This window comes from Bos mutus, chromosome 26, assembly GCF_027580195.1.
Source record: "Bos mutus isolate GX-2022 chromosome 26, NWIPB_WYAK_1.1, whole genome shotgun sequence".
NCBI classification, from domain to species: Eukaryota; Metazoa; Chordata; class Mammalia; order Artiodactyla; family Bovidae; genus Bos; species Bos mutus.
In genome coordinates, this window is record NC_091642.1 from 17,344,582 (window position 1) to 17,368,953 (window position 24,372).

Below are 24,372 nucleotides of genomic sequence, written 5' to 3' on the forward strand. Positions count from 1 at the left end.
TGAAGTCGCTTAGTCATGTCCGACTCTTAGCGACCCCATGGACTGCAGCCTACCAGACTCCTCTGCCCATGGGATTTTCCAGGCAAGACTACTGGAGTGGGGTGCCATTGTCTTCTCCGAAATGTTCCCTTGGTATCTCTTAATTCTTGAAGAGAGCTCTAGTCTTTCCCATTCTATTGTTTTCCTCTATTTCTTTGCATTGATCATGGAGAAAGGCTTTCTTATATCTCCTTACTATTCTTTGGAAATCTGCATTCAAATGGGTATTTCTTTCCTTTTCTCCTTTGCTTTTCGCTTCTCTTCTTTTCACAGCTATTTGTAAGGCCTCCTCAGTTAGCCATTGCGGTTTTTTCCATTTCTTTTTCTTGGGGATGGTCTTGATCCCTGTCTCCTATACAATGTCACGAACCTCTGTCCATGGTTCATTAGGTACTCTATCTATCAAATCTAATCCCTTGAATCTATTTCTTACATCCACTGTATAGTGATTTAGGTCATACCTGAATGGTCTAGTGGTTTTCCCTACTTTCTTCAATTTAAGTCTGAATGTGGCAGTAAGGAGTTCATGATCTGAGTCACAGTCAGTTCCTGATTTTGTTTTTGCTGTCTGTATAGAGCTTCTCCATCTTTATCTGCAAAGAATATAATCAACCTGATTTCTGTATTGACCATTTAGAGATGTCCACGTATAGAGTCTTCTCTTGTGTTGTCAGAAGAGGGTGTTTACTATGACCAGTGCGTTCTCTTGGCAAAACTCTGTTAGACTTTGTCCTGCTTCATTCTGTACTCCAAGGCCAAATTTGTCTGTTACTCCAGTTGTTTCTTGACTTCCTACTTTTGCATTCCAGTCCTCTATAATGAAAAGAACATCTTTCTTGGGTGTTAGTTCTAGAAGGTCTTGTAGGTCCTCATAGAACCATTTAGCTTCTTCAGCATTACTGGTCGGGGCATAGAGTTGGATTACCATGATATTGAAAGAATAAACATTAAATGGATTACTGTGATATTGAATTCAATAAACATTAAACTGATTTTAATTACCTATTACTAATCTACTTCCACAAATGGTATTTCTACAGGAAAATCCGGTCACTTGAAATAGCACAATTTTCATAGCCTATAAAAGCAAAGGAGAACACAAATTTAAATAACAGTTTAAAAATGTTACCTTGAAGCCCCGAGGTATCAATCTGAAGGTCATGCTTATCAACAGGTCTGGTTTTTGCTAAGTCTGTATGTGGTGAACCAGCTTTTAAAACCAGATGTTCATCAATCAGAATATCACTAATGATTCTGGGATAAGAAGTGGAAAGGTCAGTGAGTTCAATCCCCACTCCGTTTTCAGTGATTTCAACCACTTGGGCTTGGAGTTTTATCCTGGCAACACACGTCTGAAATCTTGCTATGGCTTCTTTACTCCAGTGTTTGTTTCTAGGCTGTATACCTGACAAATAAGAACAGCATTAACAAGAACTCTGTGCCCCAAAGCTACATTTTTTGCCTCAATAACATCCAGCACTCCCCTTGCCAAGTTTCCCATTCAGGTCAGTGATTTTGCATATCTTTTCTCAACAGTCAATTATACACCTACATCCTCTGTGCCTGTGCTGCAGATAATGCATCTGCAAATACACTACTGGGGTTTTAGGAGACTCAGGGTCTGTCAGACTTTCCTCACTAACTTATCTTCACCTGACATTTTTCCCAATAGGCAAAAACAGAATTACTGTTTCTAGAAGCCATCATTCTTATATTCACAATCATGAGTACCAATTATTATGATTTAAAAAAAAACATACTTTCACATAATTTTCCAATGATAATTTTAAAATGTCATCTTAGATTTGAAACCAAAAATTATTTTTCTAGGATAACTCTGACTTACACTCTAATTTTCATAACAGTGATTCTCAAATGTGGCTGTGCATCTAGATTACCTAGAGGGCTGGTGAACACAGATTTCGGGGCCCCGCCCTAGAGTTTCCAGTTAAGTAGCAGGTCTTGGGTGGGGACTGTGAATCTGCGTTTTTAACAAGTTCTCATACTGATACTACTCACTGGTTGTAGGGTGGGAGGGGATCACACTTTAAGAAGCACTGACATAAAACATGGTAATTGAAAATATAATCCAAATCATACTCGGTGTAAAATAAGTAAAAAGAAACCAGATAGGCGAAAGGAAAAATAAAAGGCATCTAACGCTTCCATACATGACTATTAACATTTTTGTATGTGACCTTCCATAATCTTTACATGCATATGGAAATACTCACATGCATATACACTCGTAATTCTTTTATAAAGAAATTTTACAATACTAAAAACGTATAAAAATAATATACACATATAAAAATTTTATAATATAAAAAATTACTATGTTAGGCACTATTCAGTGCTTTATACTTTATTTCTCTTTTATTCTTAATGTCTTTTCGAGGGAAGTACAATAATTCTCCAGATGAGCAAAAGGAAGCCCATCGTTTAACCAGCTTACCTAAGATCTCACAGCAAGCAGGCAGCAGAGGTGGTTGCAATCTGTTCTCTTAACCATAATACTACCCTGCATCTCTTTTATAACTGGCTTCCTTCGCTTAATTCATGAACTACTCTTCATGTCAACAACACATATTTAACATTTTAATGACTGTGTAGTAAGAGCAAACATTTAATGGCACTTTCTGAGTGCCAGACCCTGGTCTAAACATTCACTCAATAATCCTCACAACATCCTTGTGAAAGAGGCAACACCACTACCCACTATGGGCTTCCCTGGCGGCTCAGATGGTAAAGCATCTGCCTGCAATGCAGGAGACCTGGGTTCAATCCCTGGGTTGGGAAGATCCCCTGGAGAAGGGAATGGCAACCTACTCCTGTATTCTAGCCGGGAGAACTCCATGGACAGAGAAGCCTGGCAGGCTACACTTCATGGGGTCACAAAGAATTGGACGTGACTGAGTAACTAACACTTTTACTACCCACTATATGGATCCTCATTTAACCGAGGCTCTATTTCTGGCTATTTAGGTTGTTTAGCCACTATGAACAGTAGTGTAATGAATTTCCATGTAGGTGAACTTGGTGAACTCGTAAGACTGTTTTGGGGGGATGAATTATTAGAAGCAAAACTGCTAAGACAAAAGGCTAAAATACTTGAGGCTATTTGAAACAAAATAGCTTACACAAAATATTAAAATTAGAGATATATTAACACTGAGAAGTTTGTGTAATCTAAGTATTAGAAGACAATTGAGAAAATTTCTCATTTTGCATCATACCTACTAACCAGCACTGTATCCCTTGAAATGGAAGTTTTAGAAACTTGGATGGGATCATTTGAAGTTCATCTGCAGTAACTTCTTCAATGTTTCCATAATCCACAAAATGTACTTTAAAGTTTCCGTTTGGTAAGATTTCCTTGACCAAAGCCCGATACCAATTATTGTCACCTAGATTTAACACAAAATTTGTAACATGGAGTATTTCTCTTCTATTGAGATTTGAAATTTTTATTTTGAAAAAGACCATCCTTTGTCTAAAGTAGCTAATAAATTTGTTCTTTTTCCAGATGTTACCTTTAGCTCATAATTCAGAAATTTCAAAATTCATTCTTAGAATTATCTCCAAAGTTTTTATAGCATCACACTTTTACATCTACTATAAAGATTTCATTCATAACCTAACCAGTAAGCAGAATATTAAGAAAAGACTTAATAAACTTGAACATATTTGTCAAACTGGAGGACATAATTCTCTTATTGCTAATTGAGACTGTTTTACCTGTTACTTGGTAAATAATATAAACAGAAAAACATGCAATAAAATTAAGGGATTTCATCAAATATATTTTCAAGATAAACATGCAAAGGGTAACCAGAAGAAACAATGACTCTGCAGTGAACAGGTCTCCCTTTCATTACTATCAGAAATTCTGCAAAGAAAAGCATTTGACAAAGTTAAGTAGGAAAAGTATCATTTGGAGTCTCTTGTTGCAAAGAGAGAAGGGAGAAAACATAAGATCTTAAGCATTCATTTAATTTTGATTATGAAAAATATCTGCCTAAACAACAGGAAGAGAATACACACTAAAAATGAGGTTTGAATGTCAAGAAAAAAAAAGATTCTAATATAGTCAAGATTGTGCCAACTGCAACTTACCTACAAAGAAAGCACAACAAGGTTGCCCTATTTCTGCCTTAAAATCATTAGGCAACTTCTGCTGGCAATATTCTGCTAGTAAGTTGTTCAAATCACTGAGTTCCTTTAGGGCTGAAAGCACAACACACATACGGCATTTAACATTTTTAAAACATGCTGAGTAGCAGACTTTCCTTTAAAGCTGAAAAGTGTTTTGATCATAAAAATCCAGGTACATCTCCAGACAATTATAAAGCATACCAAATGCCTTTCCCTTTTCCTTATTAAGAACTTGGGCAAGTCAGTCATTATTTAGTTAACAGTTAATATTCTCGGTAAACCCCATACCAACAATTCAGTGGGCACGGAGCCGCGATGACGGCATCGTTGTCAATATGCTAGAGCGTGGGCTTCTGCGTGTATACCAGGAAACGGCGGACAAGCCTGCACAGAAAGGAAGTTACACACAAGCTGTCCTGAAGGGGCATATATGAACCGCCACTAAATGGGGGGTGCAGACAGTGTCTGCTAAGGACATTCAGAGAGGTGGGCTCTGCACACCAAAGGTCTCACAGAGAAATCTCAAAGGAGATGGCTAGGAGAGGGCATTCCAAAAAAAGCAATGGCTCTGAGGCAAAGCAGCCAAAAACACTTGGTGGGAGCAGTCTGGCAGAGAAGGGTGGAAAGGTGAGCCACTGAAGAAAAGTACCAGAGATGTGCTTAGAAAGACACAGGCCATGGAGAACTTTAAAAGCCATGTTAACGCTATACAAAGTAAATGGAAAATATCTTTTAAACATGTGGCAAAGGCCCATTCACAGAAATGGAAATTAAACTGCATCAAGTTAGAACTGTCACCTCTCAGATTAGTTGAAATAAGAAAATTTAAGGACACAGTGTTGGAAATGGTGTGGAAGAGGGCACTTTCATACACTGCGGAGGGAAGTGGCCCGTCTGACCTCAAGGGCACTCTCCTCAGAGCCCAAGCACACATATCACTCTTATTTGTGCACTTCTCTATGTGAATGTTATACGTAAATGAAGTCAACAATTCAGTTTTTTCAAAAATAAATTTAGGAGACACTCTGTGAAACCTAAATTGGTTTAAAAAGAGACACTATTGAAAACAGAAATCATGGCTTACAACAGAATAAAAGGCAACCAAGTATAACCAGGGGGCTTCCCTGGTAGTTCAGATGGTAAAGAATCTGCCTGCAATGCAGGAGATCCAGGTTCAATCCCTGGGTCAGAAAGATACCCTGGAGAAGGGAATGGCAACTCACTCCAGGATTCTTGTAAATCTTTCTTGGAAATACAAATACTCACTTGGCCCTTACTGAAGAGGGAACAGTATCATCACCCAATCACAAACTTTTCTTTATTTATTATCCATGACAATGTAACATAAATAGGTAAGAGTCAACTTACCATCATCCTCTTTAAGCACATGGCAGTAAAATTCTCCAGGACTATCAATCACACAGACCACAACATCCACTGTTTGATCAACAGCAAGTTCAACCCATGTCCACTCCAGTGGATTGACTTTTGTTTCCATACCCAAGGGAACTGTGAAAATAAATGGACATTTTGCTAAACAAATGTCCAGGGTGGTGAGTCGAAGGCAGGAAGAACCTGCTCTCGAAGAACAGAACTTCCAATGACTTTCTTAGTGACTTTACAGGAAAGCCAGTTAATCTCAGAATTAACCATTACTATCTCACTGAATTTCAAATTTACATTTCTGATCAATCTTCAGCTGCCAGTGACCCAAACACATACTCTGGATGAATGGTTGATTTAAAAAGACAAACGGTACTCAACGTCCATTCTTTTAAAAAATATGAGAACCCATACATTCACAGAGCCATCTGAACTCCAACATGGACATTACCTGGTGGACAATTTACTTACCACTGGCTTCTTTCACGTCACTGGGCTTATCTGTCACAAGCCCCTTGTCCTCCACGGCAAAGCCTGCATTGAGGAGCGCTTTGGTGACACTGATGTGGGGTGTCACAGATCGATCTGTAAGTTCCACCAGGGAACTGTTTTCCAACTTGTCCACCACGTTCACTGTGATCATTTTGTTCTGTACAATTTTCTTCATCAGACAAACAGCTTCTGGAGTCCAAATTCCTAATGATGGCTTTACTCCTAACAAAGAATTTTTGAAAGAATGTTCAAATACTTCTTATCGCAACCATCTAGAAATTTAGCTCCTAATTTCCACAAAGTTAACCGTAAGGAATCTATGACAAACACTGGAACCAGAAAGTCCATTGGAAAAGGATTTTCTAGACATGAAAATGAAAGCAAAATTACAAAGTCTGTAAAAAGCTTCTATATTTCTATGTAAACAAACCATCATAAATCCATTGATATGAAATGTCCAAAGAAGCAAACCTAGAAGACAGAAAGTAGATTAGTGGTTGCCTGGGAAGCTAGGATTAACTACAAATGGGCATAAGAGATCTCAGTGGGATGATGGAAATGTTACAAAACTGGGTTATGGAGATGATGGTGCAACTCGATAAATTTACTAAAAATCACTGAATTACACACCTAAAACAGTGACTTCTATGGTATATAAATCATAGCTCAATAAGGTTAAGAAAATCATAAACAAAAGTATAAGACAATCCAGGAGGAAACCCGGTCACTAACACTGATGTAGGAAACATCTGTAGTATTTACTGAAAGAGCACTAACAGAATCAACAACCCTAGCGTTATGCACAATCATTTCATAAAACTAAGAGCCAAGTAACTTACGAGCAAACCTCCCATCTCACTTGTCATCAAACAGACTAAAATGTTTTCGTTTATCAAAATTGGCCAAGATGAAATAACAGAGAAGTATCTATTTGGCGCTCTAATGAGTGAAGGAACTGACTCCCTCCTACGTTTCTGGCGGGTGTGTAAAGCAGGTCCACCTTTCCCAGAGAACTATCAAAGCAGGTACACAGACACGCAAAGCAGCAGACCTCCCACACCTCCCACACCTCCATTCCCCCCAAGGAGGCATTTTGCAATATAACTATATTTTACAACCTATCCCAAGGAAATGATCTTTCTAAAAAATTAATTTTTAAATTGAGGTATATTTGATTCACAGTACTATATTAGTTTCAGGTGTACAACACAGTAATTCAGTACTTTTATTCTCCACTCAAAGTTATTACAAAATATTGGCTATATTCTCTGTCCTGTACTATATATCCAGACAGCTTATTTAATTTATACATAGCAGCCTGTATTTCTTCCTAACAAAATGATCTTGGATAGGTTGTGAAATGTAGTTAAGAGAACACTGCTAGTAGCAAAAACTTGGAAATATCCTTCCGATAAGCAGATATAGGTTAAATTATGGTACTTTGAATCAAAGTTGTAGAAGCCAATCTTTTAAGTTGGAAAGAAGCTCCTGCTCCTAGAGGGACACAATACATGTACAGCAATTTCTAAGCACACGATCATTCATGTTCTTATTGTTTTTACAAGCAGTGAAAATAAAAGTCGCTCAGTTGTGTCCAACTCTTTACCACCCTACAGACTGTAGCCCACCAGGCTCCTCTGTCCATGGAATTCTTCAGGCAAGAATAGTGGAGTGGGTTGCCATTTCCTTCCCAGAGAAATCTTCATGACCCAGGATCAAACCCAAGTTTCCCAAATTACAGGCAGATTCTTTACCACCTGAGATCCCTGGGTCAAGAAGATCCCCAGAGAAGGAAATGGCAACCCACTCCAGTATTCTTAGCCGAAAACTTCCATGAACAGTAGAATTTAAAAGCAGGTTTCCCCCTAATACACGCAACTGACAGACTGCTGTGCTTATATTAAAAGGCAAGATCTATAAATAAGGAAAGAATAATCAATTTCATAAACACAGGTATATTCAATTTTATTTTATTATAGATAGCAAGGGCTTCCCTGGTGGCTCAGATGGTGAAGAATCCACCTGCAATGTGGGAGACCTGGGTTCAGTCCCTGGGTTGAGAAGATCCCCTGGAGGAGGGCATGGCAACCCACTGCAATATTCTTGCCTGGAGAATCCCCATGGACAGAGGAGCCCGGTAGCCTACAGTCTATCAGGCCCCAAAGAGTCAGACACAACTGAGCAACTCAGCACAGCACAGAGAGCAAATGAGTCACTTGTATTTCCCAAACGTTTTATTAAGGATTATTTCTGCATTAAGGTAAGTTGTATCTAAACATATTTCTTGATCACTAATTTCAATTCCAATGCTCTTACTTTAGGTTTCAGTATTTTAAGAATATGAGAACCATAAAAATTACATACCTGCCAGCACACACTTTATAGCTTGCATTGGCAATTCCAGCAACTTGGGAGTTATGGGGCAAAGTCTTGTCAAGCTAAGGATCTCAAAGTTTCCGTAGTCTACATATCCGACCAGTACAGACTCCTCAGAAGCGTAAGCCAGAACAGAGGCACGGTACCACTGGTCATCCTCTGAAAAGAGAAGAGACTCACTGGAAATGTTTTTCTAATGTAGATACAAACACAAACCTTCCCTCCTCAATGTAGATGGTCATGTAGACTCTCTTTTCATGTAACATCAAGCTTTACTGAACAACGTATGCTTATTCAACACTGCTACTTTTGCCTATCAGAAGCTTTCAACTCCACAATGTCACTTTTATTCAGCCCTTACTAGGCCACTCAAGTTGCACGCTGCTGTCATTATTTACTTCCATGCTTTGTCTCCCTAGGAGACAGTGAACTCCATTAGGACTGGGAAGATGTCCTGGTCATGTGAGTGAGTCCATGAAGTCTTGATCAACTGCAGAACACCTGACCGCATGAGTCAACCAGACTCATCGCCCAAGCCACAGATTTACTGCAGGCCTACTTGGATCTGCCCTTTCGGGAGGGCCAGTGGACTGCCCTTCAGCAGATGACTGAACCCGGTCATCACAGGTCATCATCTGAGGAGCTACAGAGGCTGGGCCTCCAGACCCTCTTCCTGGTCCAAAGAAAGCTGGCCAAGACATGACCCTGGGTGGTTCCACATTCCCAAATGACATAAACAAGTACCTGTATCAGTCTCCTGAACTAAAGAGATAAGATAAAAACCTCCTGCACCACCACACCCTCAAAGCCTGTTCACAGGCTTCCTCCCTCATACACTTTGATTCTGCTTAATTGGATATATTTTAAAATATAATTGGTGCAGGACAAACTTCAAATGCAGCCATCTAATGCAAACCCAAGATTCTGTTTCATTTGTTGGTTCAGTTCAGTTTCGTCCCTCGAGTCATGTCCGACTCTTTGCAACCCCATGGACTGAAGCATGCCAGGCTTCCCTGTCCATCACCAATTCGCAGAGCTTGCTCAAACTCATTGAGTCGGTGATGCCATCCAACCATCTCATCCTCTGTCGTCCCTTTGTCCTCCTGCCCTCAATCTTTCATTTGTTGGCACCTAACTCTAAGTAGAAAATTTACCACCACTCCCTTCTCCTTACCGGAGAACTGAGCACAGCAGATGTCACCAATGGTGGGATAGAAATCCGAGCGTGGAGGTACCTGGCTGCAGTACTCGCCCAGCGACCTCTGAAGCTCAGCCAGCTTACCTGGAGACAAAGACCACATCTCAAACCACAAAAATGCAAGTCTACATGTTGCCTGCACGTCTGCAGGTGGAGTCTCTTGACAGATGGGGTATGTTATATTGACAGCACCGATCAAGATTTACTTACGCCCACTTTGTAGCTGTTGACAAAAGAAGTCTTCTGGAGTCTGAACATGGGCAACCACACCACAAAACTCATCACCTACATTCAGAGTCAACACTTTGGGGATGAGGTCACTTCTGTCCACGACAATTTTATTTTCAGCCATCATTTTTCTGACATCTTTAAGATCACCTTATCAGAAAACAGAGACGTAAGCCATTCTGGTTTCCTTAATCCCGTTCGCTGGTTTTTCAGACCTTCCTGTGCTCTTTCACACTTCTAGGCCTCACTACATGCTGGTCCTTTTTCCAGAACATACTCCCAGATCTCCCAACAACTTGAGTCTTTCCTGCTCAGTATGACATCACTGCAAAAGGCTTTCCTCCAAATCTGGGTCAGAGCCCCCAGTACACACCTGTGCTTCTGCTACCAGTCACTTGACAACCTCTTCCCTCTGGGCCTTCCCTGGTGGCTCAGACGGTAAAGCATCTTGCTTACAATGCGGGAGACCTGGGTTTGATCCCTGGGTCGGGAAGATACTCTGGAGAAGGGAATGGCCACCCACTCTAGTACTCTTGCCTGGAAAATCCCATGGACGGAGGAGCCTGGTAGGCTACAGTCCTTGGGGTCGCAAAGAGTGGGACACGACTGAGCGACTTCACTTCCACTTCCTTCCTCTGGGCCTGCACTGCCCACAGGTACTCTGCTGGGCGGCTCTTGTTCCCTCCCCTGGACCCCTTGGTAGCATCTGTTGCTGCTGCTGACTCCTGCTCAGAAGACTGACTCTTCTGTTATTCTGGCAACATTCTCCACGTTCTCTTTCCACCTCTCCCATCACAGTTCTCCCTTGGTATTGTAAGCCCAGATTCATCTCCCTCACTTTACCCTCTCCCTAAGACACCACCATCATTTATGGTTCCAACCATGACTACTTTTAGACCATGAAGTATTGGGTTTTCGCCTCCAGATAGCAAAAAACTACTGACAGCTTTTTAGCAAGCCTGTCACACCAAGATTTCTGTTTCAGGGATTTCATATAGGCAGTACTATAAGAATACAGACAGGAGACAGGAGATAAATTAGAAGGCTGTTGAAATGATCCATGAATGATAAAGACTCCTGAACCAGAAAAATGGTAGGGGGAAAAAAAAAAAAAGATTTTTAAAAAAGAAAGGAAAAATAAAGAAATATACAAATGCTATTTAGGAAGAAGAACTAATAAAGATCTAGCAACCAATTATACAGCATAAGAGATGGGAGCTGAGAGATAAAGTAGATTTAAGAAGGACTAGTCTCTGACAGGATGTGCCCCATCACAGCATCGTCGATCTGGCAATCATCTCTGAAAGAATGAGAAATAGAAAATAAAGTGCATCTACATCTAAAGTAATTGGAAAAAGAGCAAAAAAAAAAAAAAAGGAGAAAGCAGACCACAAAAAGCAATACATAAGGCTAGGCAAAGAGAAAATACAATGTTAACAGCAAAACTTCTTGGTTTTCTTGTTAAATGAAAACTACACAATTAAATAAGTGGAAAATTTAAGAAGAAATACCACCCTACCAGAAGAGAATGTTATAGCCCTATTTATTACTGCCAGAATGCAAAGGAAGGAGGAAAACAAATCAAACTATGGAAATGTTAGCTAAAAATCCCTCAACTCAAAATGTTGTGATGTTTAGTACTTCGTAATCTCTGGCAATTATAAAATAGAGAATCAGCTGATTGGAGAGGAAAGGAAAACACGCAGGGAAAACTGATCAGAAATAAGGAAATAAGATACTACTAAATTCAAAAGTATCATTTTTCTTCTATCAAGTTTACAGAATGGTTATCATTTCCATTAAATCTGACAGTGTGATAGTTGTGCCTTTTTCATTTAGTAAGAATATATTCTTCAGTAACTAAAATCACTATACCACTCAGTATTAATCTGTATACTCACTTGAATCTGTACTTTGCTTCTTAGAATTCTGTCCCTTAGGTTTCAAACCATATCCCATTTCTATGAGCACATGGTCTAAGAATTTTCCTAAAAGTGATTCAGAAAACATATTTCCATTGAGATGTACCAAGTATTAGAGGAAGAGAACAAATACAAAACAAATGCATCATAATCACATGATTTAGAGATTATATAAGTATTTGCACACTGGCCTACTTTTTTTTTTTTTTTTTTACTAGTTCAGCTTCTATGTGAAAAACATAAGTTTATTAATGCTCAGCTTTAAAAACTGGGGCAAAAACCCCATCATTACTTGACAAAAAACTTAATAGAAATATTTCACTTAAAAATTATGACTAACATGAAAGATTTAGCTATCACCTCACTGGCATGCTTAGAATAATCATCATTTACAAGAAAAAATAAATTTAAGACGTAAGACTACTTCATCTCAGATTTAAAGTATGGTTGAGAAATATCAACAGTATCCAAAAGCTCAAGTCGTAACATGAAACATACACAGCAAAGAAACAAAACATACAGATTTTATGCTTAATTTCACACAAGGGTGAACTGAATTTTCTACCAAGTAATCAACCAACGATGGGTCTCAAACAGTAGAAGAGTAATAATACCTTGGAAATCAAGAGGCAATTAAAAGCTCATAAAGGGAATATAAGAAGTTGCTTTTAAAATATGTACAGAGCCATAAGGAAGAACAGGATCTCAAACTGCTTCCATTTCTACAACTCTAATTCTTGTTGTTATTTAGTTGCTAAGTCATGGTGGACTCTTTGTGACCCTATGGACTATAGCCCGCCAGGCTCCTCTGTCCATGGGATTTTCTGGGCAAGAATACTGGAGTGGGTTGCCATTTCCTTCTCTAGGAGATCTTCCCTGACCCGGCAGAGGAGTCTGGTGGGCTACAGTCCATGGGGTCGCAGAAGAGTCAGGTGTGACTTAGCGATTAAACGACAACAATGCTAACCAAATCCAGTTCTGTGCAGTTCTGTGAAAAAGCACTAATGGTGAGGATGGACAAATTCAGAGAGAAATTCCTGAATTTTCCCAGTGAATGAGTAGAATTTAGGAATAAATATTACAGTAGCTGTATAAAAAAGATAATACAGTTTTCCAACACTAAGTCTAGATCTAGCTCTTAATATACTCAATTCTACAAACTCATGCTTTGTCTCTGACAAACTGCCAACCGCAACAGCAGAGCCAAGGCCGTGTCGTCCATCACAATCTAAATGACTCCAGACTAGGGCTTACTTGGTCTCACTTCATGTTTCTATTTCTTTTCTGTGTAACATTAAGTGCTCCACTTAAAAAGAAAGAGTCAGATCTTACCTGAACTTGTCATCATAACATCCACAGCAAAAGTAACGCCTTCTTCCTCTTTTACGATGTCCACTATTTTTAAAGAGCAGTACTGCTCCATTAACAGCGATTTAATAGTTTTGATACAATCACTGCTCCAATTCCCCTCTGCCGGGATAACAGTGGCCACAAAGCATCTTATGGCCTGAAAGATTTTATCCTAGAGATTAGTATTTGAAAACGACTTTTTTCTAACTATGTAAAGATTTTTTTAAGAACGATGTATTTCATGCTGAAGATTTATCAAAAATCTTCAAGGACAAACCTGATAATTTTATAAATAACTATTTGTCCCTCTTGATACTCTGTCCACAACATTTTACCTTTTGGGACTTGAAGCTTGAGAAATCCATGAAAAGATAGTAATTATCCCTCAATCACACATAAATTCAAGTCGCTTTCAAATAATGTAATAAATATAAAAATTATTGCTTCTAAAAAGCAGACTGATAAAATGTCCCTAAAAATGCCAAGTTTCTCACCTGTGGCAGTACCTTAAGTAAGGCCTAATAAAGTGGAGCCAAGAAAGTCCATTAGTATTTCTCTACATAGTAAAAGAGATACCGATTGATACTTTTTCATAATAACTATGACAAAACAACATGCAGATACTGTGTCCATCAAAACATTAAAAACAACTTCTTTGGGCCACTAGTAGGAATTTAGAAAGTAAAAGAAACTCACACAAGGAGGAAACAAGTCAATTTTCCTGTTTAGTTGGTGAATTCTGTTTATTGGGATTACTTCTTCATTTCCATAATCAATATATAAGACTTGTGCCACCTTCTGCAGCAGATCAACATCCTGAATTATTACTCTGTTCCAGGTCTGAAAGTGAAATATGAGAGCATTCTGCTTCAAAACAGCATTTCACAACCTTAGGTTTAAAAACTCTCAATCTACAGAACTTGCTAAGGAAAGGTTACTGTTCTATTCTGAGATGCTCCATTAACAAGTTAACTTCCTAAGAATCTGGCTCAGAATTCCCCAAATGTGTCCATTTTCGATGCTTTAGTATGCTCGATCCCCAGGCTATTCTAGCCCAGCAGACTTGGCTATACAAAACAAACACAAGCTCTAGGACTCTTACCCACCCAGCAATTGAGGAGCCTACGAGTAAAGTTGGAGAGGCCTGGGGCATGAAGGAAGTAAGTGAACAGACCTGGACTCCCGGCTGAGGAAGAAAAACAGCATCGTGACCAGAATCTCACCCCAAGCCATCTAACGCATCATTAAGAGCTCTGGTGAGGAGCTGACAGAACCACGACAAAACATTAAAAACAGCTTCTTTGGGACACTAGTAGGAATTTAGAAAGTAAAAGAAACTCACACAAGGAGGAAACAAGTCAATTTTCCTGTTTAGTTGGTGAATTAAAAGATCTTATTTAATAATTCATTTCAATAGGGGTTACCTGATCAACAGTGTACTTGGCAACACAAATCTCCCCCTTCACAGGAACATGATCTTCTTCATGTGCCTTATTTGCATAAGTTTCCTTTAAGCTCGCAGACAGTTGGTTCATGCATTCTAAAACTTCTGAAGAATATAACTGCACATAGAAGTCACCTGGGTGTTTGAATTCAGTAACTGTACCCTTTCAAAGACAAAAAAGTTGTAGTAATTTGCTGAGAAATACAGCAAATGTTAATTCTATAAAGCTTTGTGCTAACTGCTAAGTCACTTCAGTCGTGTCCGACTCTGTGAGACCCCACAGACGGCAGCCCACCAGGCTTCCCCGTTCATGGGATTCTCCAGGCAAGAACACTGGAGTGGGGTGCCATTTCCTTCTCCAATGCAGGAAAGTGAAAAGTGAAAGTGAAGTCGCTCAGTCGTGTCCAACCCTCAGCGACCCCGTGGACTACAGCCTACCAGGCTCCTCTGTCCATGGATTTTTCAGGCAAGAGTACTGGAGTGGGGTGCCATGGCCTTCTCCGTATAAAGCTTGGTAACAAGATACAAAAAGTGTTATAAGTAGTTTCTGCAATTTGTGTCAACTTCAGTACTATTTTGGAGCTATCTTATAAATTCAAATTAAACACGGGAAACAAGGAAAAAAATCTGTAGTGATTTGGAGCTCTGTCTGTGGAAATTAAACAACAAATACCTTTATTTCCATGGTCTTCCTGAGTTGCAGGCTTCTCAAATCAGAAAACATTATTTTATCAGCACAAATAGCTCTTTCTTTAATAACTCTGAGAGGACAATCACTCTGGTTTGGGGAAAAAAAACAAAAACACACACAACACATAAGTGAGTTACTTTACAAGCACCCTTTTAAATACCATGGCCGGTGTTTGCTAGAATCAAGGTCAAAACAGCTCGGGTTTGAATAAAAGCATAGAGAAATAACACATCTTCAAGAGTCATTAAAACAAAGTGTCCACAGGCAGAGTACACAGCATGGGGACCACCCAAAAATCAGGCCATGATGGTGATAAGGATGTTGAACTTATTTTAAAAAGGGGAGGGAGGGGAAAGCGGAGGAGGCAGTGTTTTAAGTCTTCCCTTGTTAACGTTTTATAGGGATGTGTTTTATTTTTGAAAGTAGAAGTGAGGACCAGCTAGAGAAGACTACAATTTATCTATAAAATATGAGCTGGATTCAGCGATTCTTTCCAGATTACAAATGATTTACTTCACATAGTTACCTAAATGGAAGAAAGGTATTAACAGGAAAAAAATGTTCCTTTAGATAACAGGGTCCTATCAGAATCCAGTACACAAAGCTAGAGAGCCCTGCACACAGGGACTAAAAAAAGAAAGGACTCTCAGTCCACCGCCTACAGCCAGACACAGCATCTCAAGTCCTTTTTAGAAAAAAAAAAAAACAGCTGGGCATAAACAATTCTTGTAGACCCCCAAAGATCACTAGGGTATACAGATTTATTTAACAGGAAAACAAAAACAAAAACAAAAACAGAACACTGGTGAAATGGAGAAATAAGTCATAAGTATTTTATTTAGCTTCAGTCCTCTTATTTTGAAATAATGGGCATCATTGAAAATTTGCTCTTAGGGCAAAGAAAGAGTATAAATATATCATACCTCAACTTTCACTTCCATGTTCTTTGTTTCAAAAGGTGATTTATAATCTTCAAGTTTGTGGAAACTGAAATAAAGCAGCCAATTAGAAAACACATGCCGCAGAACCAATGAATGGTAACATAATTGTGGTAGGGGCCACAGCTATGTTACATTCTCCACAAAACCCACAAAGAGCAGAACAGCTTCTTCCAGAGAGAATCACAGTAGTAACGAGGTAATACACCCAGGCTGGGTCTGCAATGGTCTGCTCTGTGTACAGGTGTGCTTTTACCAAAAGCCGCCTAATGAAAGGGAGACAGTCCCATTCTCCAAGCCTCAGTGTTCCTAACTGCAAAATGGGAATAATCCCTACGTTACCTAAAACAGAGTTCTGAGGATCAAAAATTATACAGCTGTTCACTTCGCATTTGTACATTCTATGTTATACTTAAGTAAAAAAAAGTAAAAAGGAGTAACATTTACATAATTATGCCTATTTACCTGATTTGATCCTATACTAACAACAACAACAAAAAAACCCCCACATTTTAAAATATCCTCTAATGAAATTTTTAAAACTCACACTTACTTTTGCTGGACAGGTTTGCACACAATTTTGTGGGCTGCCCAGTCCCTTCTCTGGCATATGTTGGAGCAGTAGTACGTCTGCTTGCACTGTGAGCACCTCAGCGACCCTATAGAAGACAGCCCGTGACACGGCCAGTGTGTTATTGCAAATATCCGTCACCAAGAGCAAGACAGACTCAAAGACCAGACATATCAAATGCCACTCTATTAATCATATCAAGGAGACTATGTGAAGAGAATCATGCTGTTTATGATTCCAGGTTAAGGTTGAACTTTTAAAGCTCTCCAACTGCAGAAAAGGGGGAGTGCCGAGATTAAAACCAGGACGACGACAGACTGGAAACACCACTGACTTTCCTCAAGTAGAACCCAGAACGCATGCTGGAAAAGGAGCAATCAAAGGGGGCAGAAAGTCTGGGGTGGTGGAATCAGACAGTGCACAAACAGAGTCTCACAGGTTCACCTTGTGCTGTTAAGAAAGCACAGAACAAAAACCAACGGGACAACCACACCTAGAAAAACCCAGGAAGTTTCCGAAATGAAGTTGAAAGAAAAAATGCTATCAGTATCCAGACAGAGGAAAACAAGTTATCTAAAAAACAAAACAAAACCCACAAAATTAGGCTGACCTCGAATGCCTCCGCTGTAAAAGAAAAATAGGAAAAAAGGAGCGAATATCCAAATAGACAGTAAGCACAATAAAACTGCTTGAGATCACTGATCATGAGGGGAAATGAAAATTAAAACCACAGAGAGATACCACCATACGCACCCAAGAGAAGAGCTAAAACTAAAAGGACTGGAAACACCAAATGTTGACAAACGATGTGGAGCAATCAGAACTCAACAACAGAGGGAATGCCAAATGGGACAACTCTTTGGAAAATGGTCTTTTTTCTTATAAAGTGAAGCATATATCTATCAGCAATCCCACTCCCTAGGTCTGCACCCAAAAGAAATGAGACCCTATGTCCACACAAAGTTTTACGCCAAAAATGTGGAGAGTCTACTCATAATAGCCAAAAGGTGGACACAAGCAGAATGTTCAACAGAACAGACACACAAGCTGTGGGATCACACAGTGAAACACTACTCAGCAACAAACAAAAAAATTAACTGTACATGCAACGACATGGATTAAACTCAGGAATATTTTCTAAACAGAAAAAGCTTCACACACACAGAGTCCACACTGCATGATTCCGTTTACGAGAAACTCTGTACCTGGAAAAATTAAATTATGGTCAAAATACCACAGTGGTTGCCTCAGGTGTGGCAGGTATATGACTGAGAAGGGACAGGAGAGAACTTTCTGAGGAGATGGAAATCTTCATTTTGACAGGGCTATGAGTTTGTGCACTTCAGTGCATATTATATTTTTATTGAATATCTCAAAAAAAAAGTATAAAAATAAGCAAAGAAACAGTAAGAGTGGGAAGATATGGATGAACAAGAAGGGTAGGAAGCTGGCAGCTGCTGAAGCTCAAAAACGGGCACGTGATGTATATACACTCAGCTGTTTATGTTTTACATAAAAATATTTTTCAAATGTGAAAAGGAATAATTCAACAGGCAATACTGGAGTGGGTAGCCTTTCCCTTCTCAAAGGGATCTTCCCAACCTAGGGATCAAACCCAGATCTCCCACATTGCAGGCAGATTCTTTACCCGCTGAGTTACAAGGGAAGCCTAAGAATACTAGAGTGGGTATCTCTTTCCATCTCTTTCTCCACGGGATCTTCCTGACCCAGAGAATCAAACCCGGGACTCCTGCATTGCAGGTGGATTCTTTACCAACTGAGCTATCAGGGAAGCCCAATTCAACAGGCATCTGAGAGCAATGTTTACCGAACAGACCGCAGCGATGGCAAGTTGTCGATCGAAGAGGAGGTCCTAAGGAGTTGAAGAGTGCTGGATTATTTATAGACAAGGAATTCTCAACCAACTTGTGTACTTTCTTTGACTTTGCAGGAGGCACATGATTGCTAGGCTTCTATGAAGAAAAGAGAAGAGCAGTATTAAAACTTGGTAAGAATATTCTGTTTTCTTTTGTTAAATACAGATTTGGGATATCGCTTCTGAGATTAAGCAGATGTACTTTTCCTTACTCTTACCATTAATTATAACTGAACACCTTGGGCTTAAATGGAAAAACACACAGCAACTCTGAAGGAAGGCAGAAGACAGAAGAGCTACCCTGGGGCCCAAAGAAGTACCCAAATGGGGTACTGGAGAAGCCAGAAACACCCAAAGGCAGAGACAATAAAAGCCCCAGCAAAAAGCCTGCTCGCTCTCTCTCTTGGCCAAAAGACCAAGAAAAGGGCGGCCCAGCAAGACAGAAAACCTTAATCAGTAACTGCTCTAGACAATCACCGCAGAAAAAAACTGTGGTCCCCCTCCCATCAGCAAAGGTAGCCTGGTGCGACCTCCACCCGCACCAGGGCACAGGGAGGTGCCCCTCTCTCCCACCCGGGGATGTGGGAGAAGGCCGGGGATGTGGGAGAAGGCCAACAGAGCAGGGAGCCAGCACTTCATCCCTGTGGGGTCTCCCTGCAGAGGCCATGTGGAGGGCCTGGACTTTCTCCTGGCAGTAATGAGTGTCCCTCTTACCCCATCAGCACTACCACTGGGGTGGTTAAGAGGAAGCCTGGTGGACAGTCAGGATTTCCCACCACCATTCAACAGGAATGCGTGGCGTCTCTCCAGATCCTCCCATCTCCAGTCCCCCCTCCACCCCATGCAAGTAGAGAGGATGTGGTGGGGGGCACGGGGAGGGGTTAAGGACACTAGGGAGCTGAGCTCCCATCCTTGTCCAGCTGAGCACATTCTGGGCCATAAATCATACAGACAATGGTGTTCTCTGACTACAATGGACTCGCATTAGAGATCAGTAACAGAATGAGAACAGATAAGCTCCACACGTTTGGAAACTAGACAATAACACTTCTACATAACGCACGTTACCACTAAGACAGAAATTTATAGCACTAAAGTCACACATTAGAAAAGAGGAAAGTCTTAAATTAATACTGTAAGTTCTCATCTCAAGAACCTAAACAATAAGAATAAAACATGCCCAAAGCAAGCAGAAGGAAGGAAACAATAAAGATAAAAGTAGAACTCAATGAAATTAAAAATAAAACTGGGAGAAAAAAATCAAACAAGACCTGGTTCATTGAAAAGATTAACAAAATTGATAAATCTCCAGCAAGACTAACAATGGAGAAAACGAAGGCAGAAATCATCAGTATCAGGAATGAAATAGGTATATATTACCACAGACCACGAAGATACAAAGATGATAACGGAACACTTCAAACAACTTTACATAAATTTCACAATGTGGCAAAAGTGACCAATTCCTGAAAAATCACAAATTATAATATGAAATAGATAATTTGAATAACCCTATAAATATTAAGGAAAATGAATAATTTTAAAACTCCCAAAAAAGAAATCTTCAAGCCCAAATGGCTTTTACTATTGGAGAATACTACCAAATGTTTAAAGAATTTACAGTGATTCTATACAATCTCTATCCCAAAAAACTAGTGTTATCTTGACACTCAAACTATACAAAGACAATAAAAAAGAGAAAATTACAGACAAAACTCATGAAAATGGGTACAAGAATCCTTATTCAAAGCAACACTAGATATAATTCAGTAATATATAAAAAATAATTATACATCATGACCAAGTGGTGTTTATTCCAGAAATATGAGATTAGTTAAATTTTTAAAAAAAATCAATGTAATCTACAAAATTAACAAGCTAAAGGGGAAAAGAATCACAACAGTATCAATGAATTAAGAAAAAGCATTTAAAAAATTCAATACCTATTCATGATAAAAAAGAAAGCTCTCAGCAAAGTAGGAAGAGAGAAAACTTCATCAACTTGATAAAGATCATCTACAAAAATCCTATAGCTAACATTCTCAACAGTGCAAAGACTCAGTGCTTTCCCTGTAAGCTTGGAACCAAAGATATCCACTCTCATCACTAGTAACACAGTGCTAGAGTTTTAGCTCACACAGTAAGACAAGAAAAGGAAATAAAAAGCATATATTTTAAAAAGGAACAAATAAAACTGTCTTTTATTTGCAGATGATACAATTATCTATATAGGAAATCCCAAGCAATCTACAAAAAAATTCCTAGAATAAGTGACTCCTGGAGGGTCACAGGATACAGATAAACATGTAAAATCAACCGTATTTTTACATATTAGCAATGAAAATGACACATAGAAATAAAATGTATAATTACTCAAAAAATAAAAAATAAAAAACCAACCCACTTAGTTGTAAATCTAAAGCTGTAAATCTAAACCAACCCACTTAGTTGTAAATCTAAAACATACACAGCTTATAAACTGAAAACCACAGTGAAAGAAATCAAAGAACATTTCAATGAATTGGAGGACAGATTGTGTTAATTAGAAGATTCAACCCAGCAAGTTCAGTTCAGTTGCTCAGTCGTGTCCGACTCTTTGCAGCCCCATGGACTGCAGCACGCCAGGCTTCCCTGTCCATCACCAACTCCCGGAGTTTACTCAAACTCATGTCCATTGAGTCGGTGATGCCATCCAACCATCTCATCCTCTGTTGTCCCCTTCTCCTCCACCTTCAATCTTTCCTAGCATCAGGGTCTTTTCAAATGAGTCAGTTTTTCACATCAGGTGGCCAAAGGACTGGAGTTTCAGCTTCAACATCAGTCCTTCCAGTGAATATTCAGGACTGATTTCCTTTAGGATGGACTGGTTGGATCTCCTTGCTGTCCAAGGGACTCTCAAGAGTCTTTTACAACACCACAGTTCAAGAGCATCAATTCTTCAGCGCTCAGCTTTCTTTATAGTCCAAATGTCACATCCATACATGACTACTGGAAAAACCATAGCCTTGACTAGACGGACCTTTGTTGGCAAAGTAACGTCTCTGCTTTTAAATATGCTGTCTAGATTGCAGGCAGATTCTTTACGAGCTGAGCCACAAGGGAAGCCCCAACCCAGCAAAGGTGGCAATAATTATCAAATTGATAAACAGGCTTAATGCAATTCTATCAAAATTCCAGCAAGATTTTTTTCTAGTTACAAATGAGAGTACTCCAAAATGTAGACTGGAAAGAAAAGAAACAAGACTGGATAAAACTATTTTGAAAGATGAAAGAGAAAATGGGAGGAATCACTGTACCCAACTTCATGACTATCTATCACAGCTCCAGTGCTGTATGGTACTGATGCAGGGAAAAGACCCAGAGATCAGCAGAAAAGAACAGCGCATCCAGAACAGACCCACACAAATTAGTCTAGCTAACTTGTGACAAAAGAGCAAAAGCAATTCAGTGGAGGAAAGGTAACATTTTCAACAAACGGTGCTGGAGCAACTGGACATCCCTAGTCAAAAAAATTTACCCGCAACCTAAGTCTCATGAGCTGGAATTAACTCAAAATGGACCACACATTTAAATATAAAACTATAAACTTCTTTGGGGAAAAAAAAATCCCGAAGTTTTTGGAGCTAAACGAGCAAAGAGTTCTTGGACATGACACCAAAATACTCCATAAAATGAAAAAATGGCCAGGATTTAGTTAAAAACTTTTGCTCAGCTAAATACCTTGTTAAGAGAATGAAAAGACAAGTCAGGAACCGGGAGAAAATATTTGGAAATCATATATTTGACAAAGCACTAGAATCTGGAATACATAGAGAGCTTTCAAAACTCAGTAGGAAAAAATAAATGAATAAATAAACAATTCAAATTAGAAAATGGACAAAAGACATGAAGAACATTTCACCAAAAAAGACACATGGATGGCAAATAAGCACATGAAAAGATGTTTCTCCTTAGCCATCAGGCAAACAAATTAAGATCACAATGAGCCATCAGTAGATAAACATGAAAACAGGGAAACTAAAAACACTAGCAAACACTGGAGAAGATGCTGGATGGAGAGAATCTAGGTCACTTATATATTCTCAATGGGAATGTAAAATGGTAGAGCCACTCTGCAGAACACTTTGGCAGCTTCTTAAAAACCTAAATATGCAACTACTATATGACCCAGAAACTGCACTCCTGGGCACTTATTCTAAAGCAAAAACAAAAAACTCATGTTCACATAAAACTCTGCACAGGAATGTTTATAGTAGTAGTAGTAGTTACAATAGGCAGAAACTGGCAACATTCCAGATGTGTTTCAGTGGGCCGCAGAATTAAATAGGCTTCAGCAATAAAAAGCAATACACTACTGATACCAACAACAGTCTCGGTCAATCTTCAGAGAATCACACTGAGTGAAAAAAATTCAATCCCAAAAGGTACAAACTGTATAATACTGTTTGTATGACATCCCATCCTTGAAATGACATTTTGGAAATATGGATTAGATTAACAGCTGCCAGGGGTTAAGAAGAGGGTATGGGGGCAGGAGGGAAGTGGATGTGACCTCAAAAAGGTGCAGAAGGGATCCTTGGAGTGATGGAAATATTGTGTTATCTTGACTGTACTGTTTCATGATCCTGGTTGAAACATTACACTGCAGCTCTGTAGTGTGTGACCATAGGGAGCACTGGGTAAAGGCTACAAATGATCTCTATTATTTTTTACAACTGCGTGTCAATCTGTAATTACCTAAATAGAAAAAGTTTATTTTTTTTAAAAGATACTAGGCTAAAAATAAAACAGTGTGACCTTGAATATTACCTGCAAATTGAGTAATTCTTTACTAACATAATACAAAAACATGTTTAGAATCTTTTATCCAGAAATGCCAAAGAGAAGAAAATCCACATTAACTTACACTATTTACTTCTTTGGGTGGTGAATTATTTCCAACATTTAATGGTGACACAGCGTTACCTGGGGATATAAAACATAATGCCGAATAAAAGTCAAATATTACTTTATTCCTGAAAATGTACAATAACATAATTAGGTAACATTCAAATAGAGCTATACCATAATAGCCTTAAAGCCATACTATAAATAAGCAACATCCTTCTTTTCCTAATGGAAAATAAGGATTTGCCTGCAATTTCCTCTACCAGTGCATCCTGCTCACTGTGAACTTCTCTCCATTCACAATGGAAACAGTTACCAGGCTTTCTGAACTGCAGACTCATTTACCTCTTATACATCACTGAGGACCTCAAAGAGCTTTTGTCTACACGGTTTATATCTACCAATATTTAGCATTATTAGAAATGAAAACTGGGAATTCCCTGGCAGCCCAGTGGTTAGGACTCCATGTTCTCACTGCTGAGGGCCCGAGTTCAATCCCTGGTAAGTCCTACAAGCCACATGGCACAGCCCCCAAAAAAAGAAATTAAAACTAAGAAGTAGAAATTAAAACTAAACATTTAAAAATATTTATTAAAAATATCAAATGTATTACATGTTGCCATGATTTTTTTAGAAAAAAACTGCATTTTCCAAAGCAGAAAAAACCACAATTGTTTAAAGAGTGGCATTATTTTACATTTTTTCACATCTCTTTAATGTTTGGCTTCACCAATGATAGCTGGATTCTCATATCTGCTTTTGAATCCAATCTGTTGTCATATGTTGCTTTAATTGACGTCTCTGAAGAAAATCTGGCCTCAC

General features: G+C 39.1%; 1 protein-coding gene across 1 annotated transcript in view; it reads right to left on the minus strand.

Annotated features, from left to right (window-relative positions):
- The window catches only part of TDRD1 (tudor domain containing 1), a 62,546-nt gene that overhangs the window by 16,360 nt on the left and 21,814 nt on the right, over positions 1–24,372 (minus strand). The window contains exons 7-23 of the mRNA XM_070363606.1: positions 23,570–23,628; positions 18,616–18,760; positions 16,770–16,875; positions 16,202–16,265; positions 15,261–15,365; positions 14,568–14,750; positions 13,840–13,983; positions 13,126–13,300; positions 11,773–11,859; positions 9,854–10,021; positions 9,620–9,727; positions 8,434–8,604; positions 6,049–6,291; positions 5,563–5,703; positions 4,156–4,266; positions 3,276–3,446; positions 1,169–1,444 (exon numbers count right to left, since the gene is read on the minus strand). Coding sequence (XP_070219707.1) covers positions 1,169–1,444; positions 3,276–3,446; positions 4,156–4,266; positions 5,563–5,703; positions 6,049–6,291; positions 8,434–8,604; positions 9,620–9,727; positions 9,854–10,021; positions 11,773–11,859; positions 13,126–13,300; positions 13,840–13,983; positions 14,568–14,750; positions 15,261–15,365; positions 16,202–16,265; positions 16,770–16,875; positions 18,616–18,760; positions 23,570–23,628 — 2,457 coding nt within the window. The remainder of the gene's footprint in view (positions 1–1,168; positions 1,445–3,275; positions 3,447–4,155; positions 4,267–5,562; positions 5,704–6,048; positions 6,292–8,433; positions 8,605–9,619; positions 9,728–9,853; positions 10,022–11,772; positions 11,860–13,125; positions 13,301–13,839; positions 13,984–14,567; positions 14,751–15,260; positions 15,366–16,201; positions 16,266–16,769; positions 16,876–18,615; positions 18,761–23,569; positions 23,629–24,372) is intronic.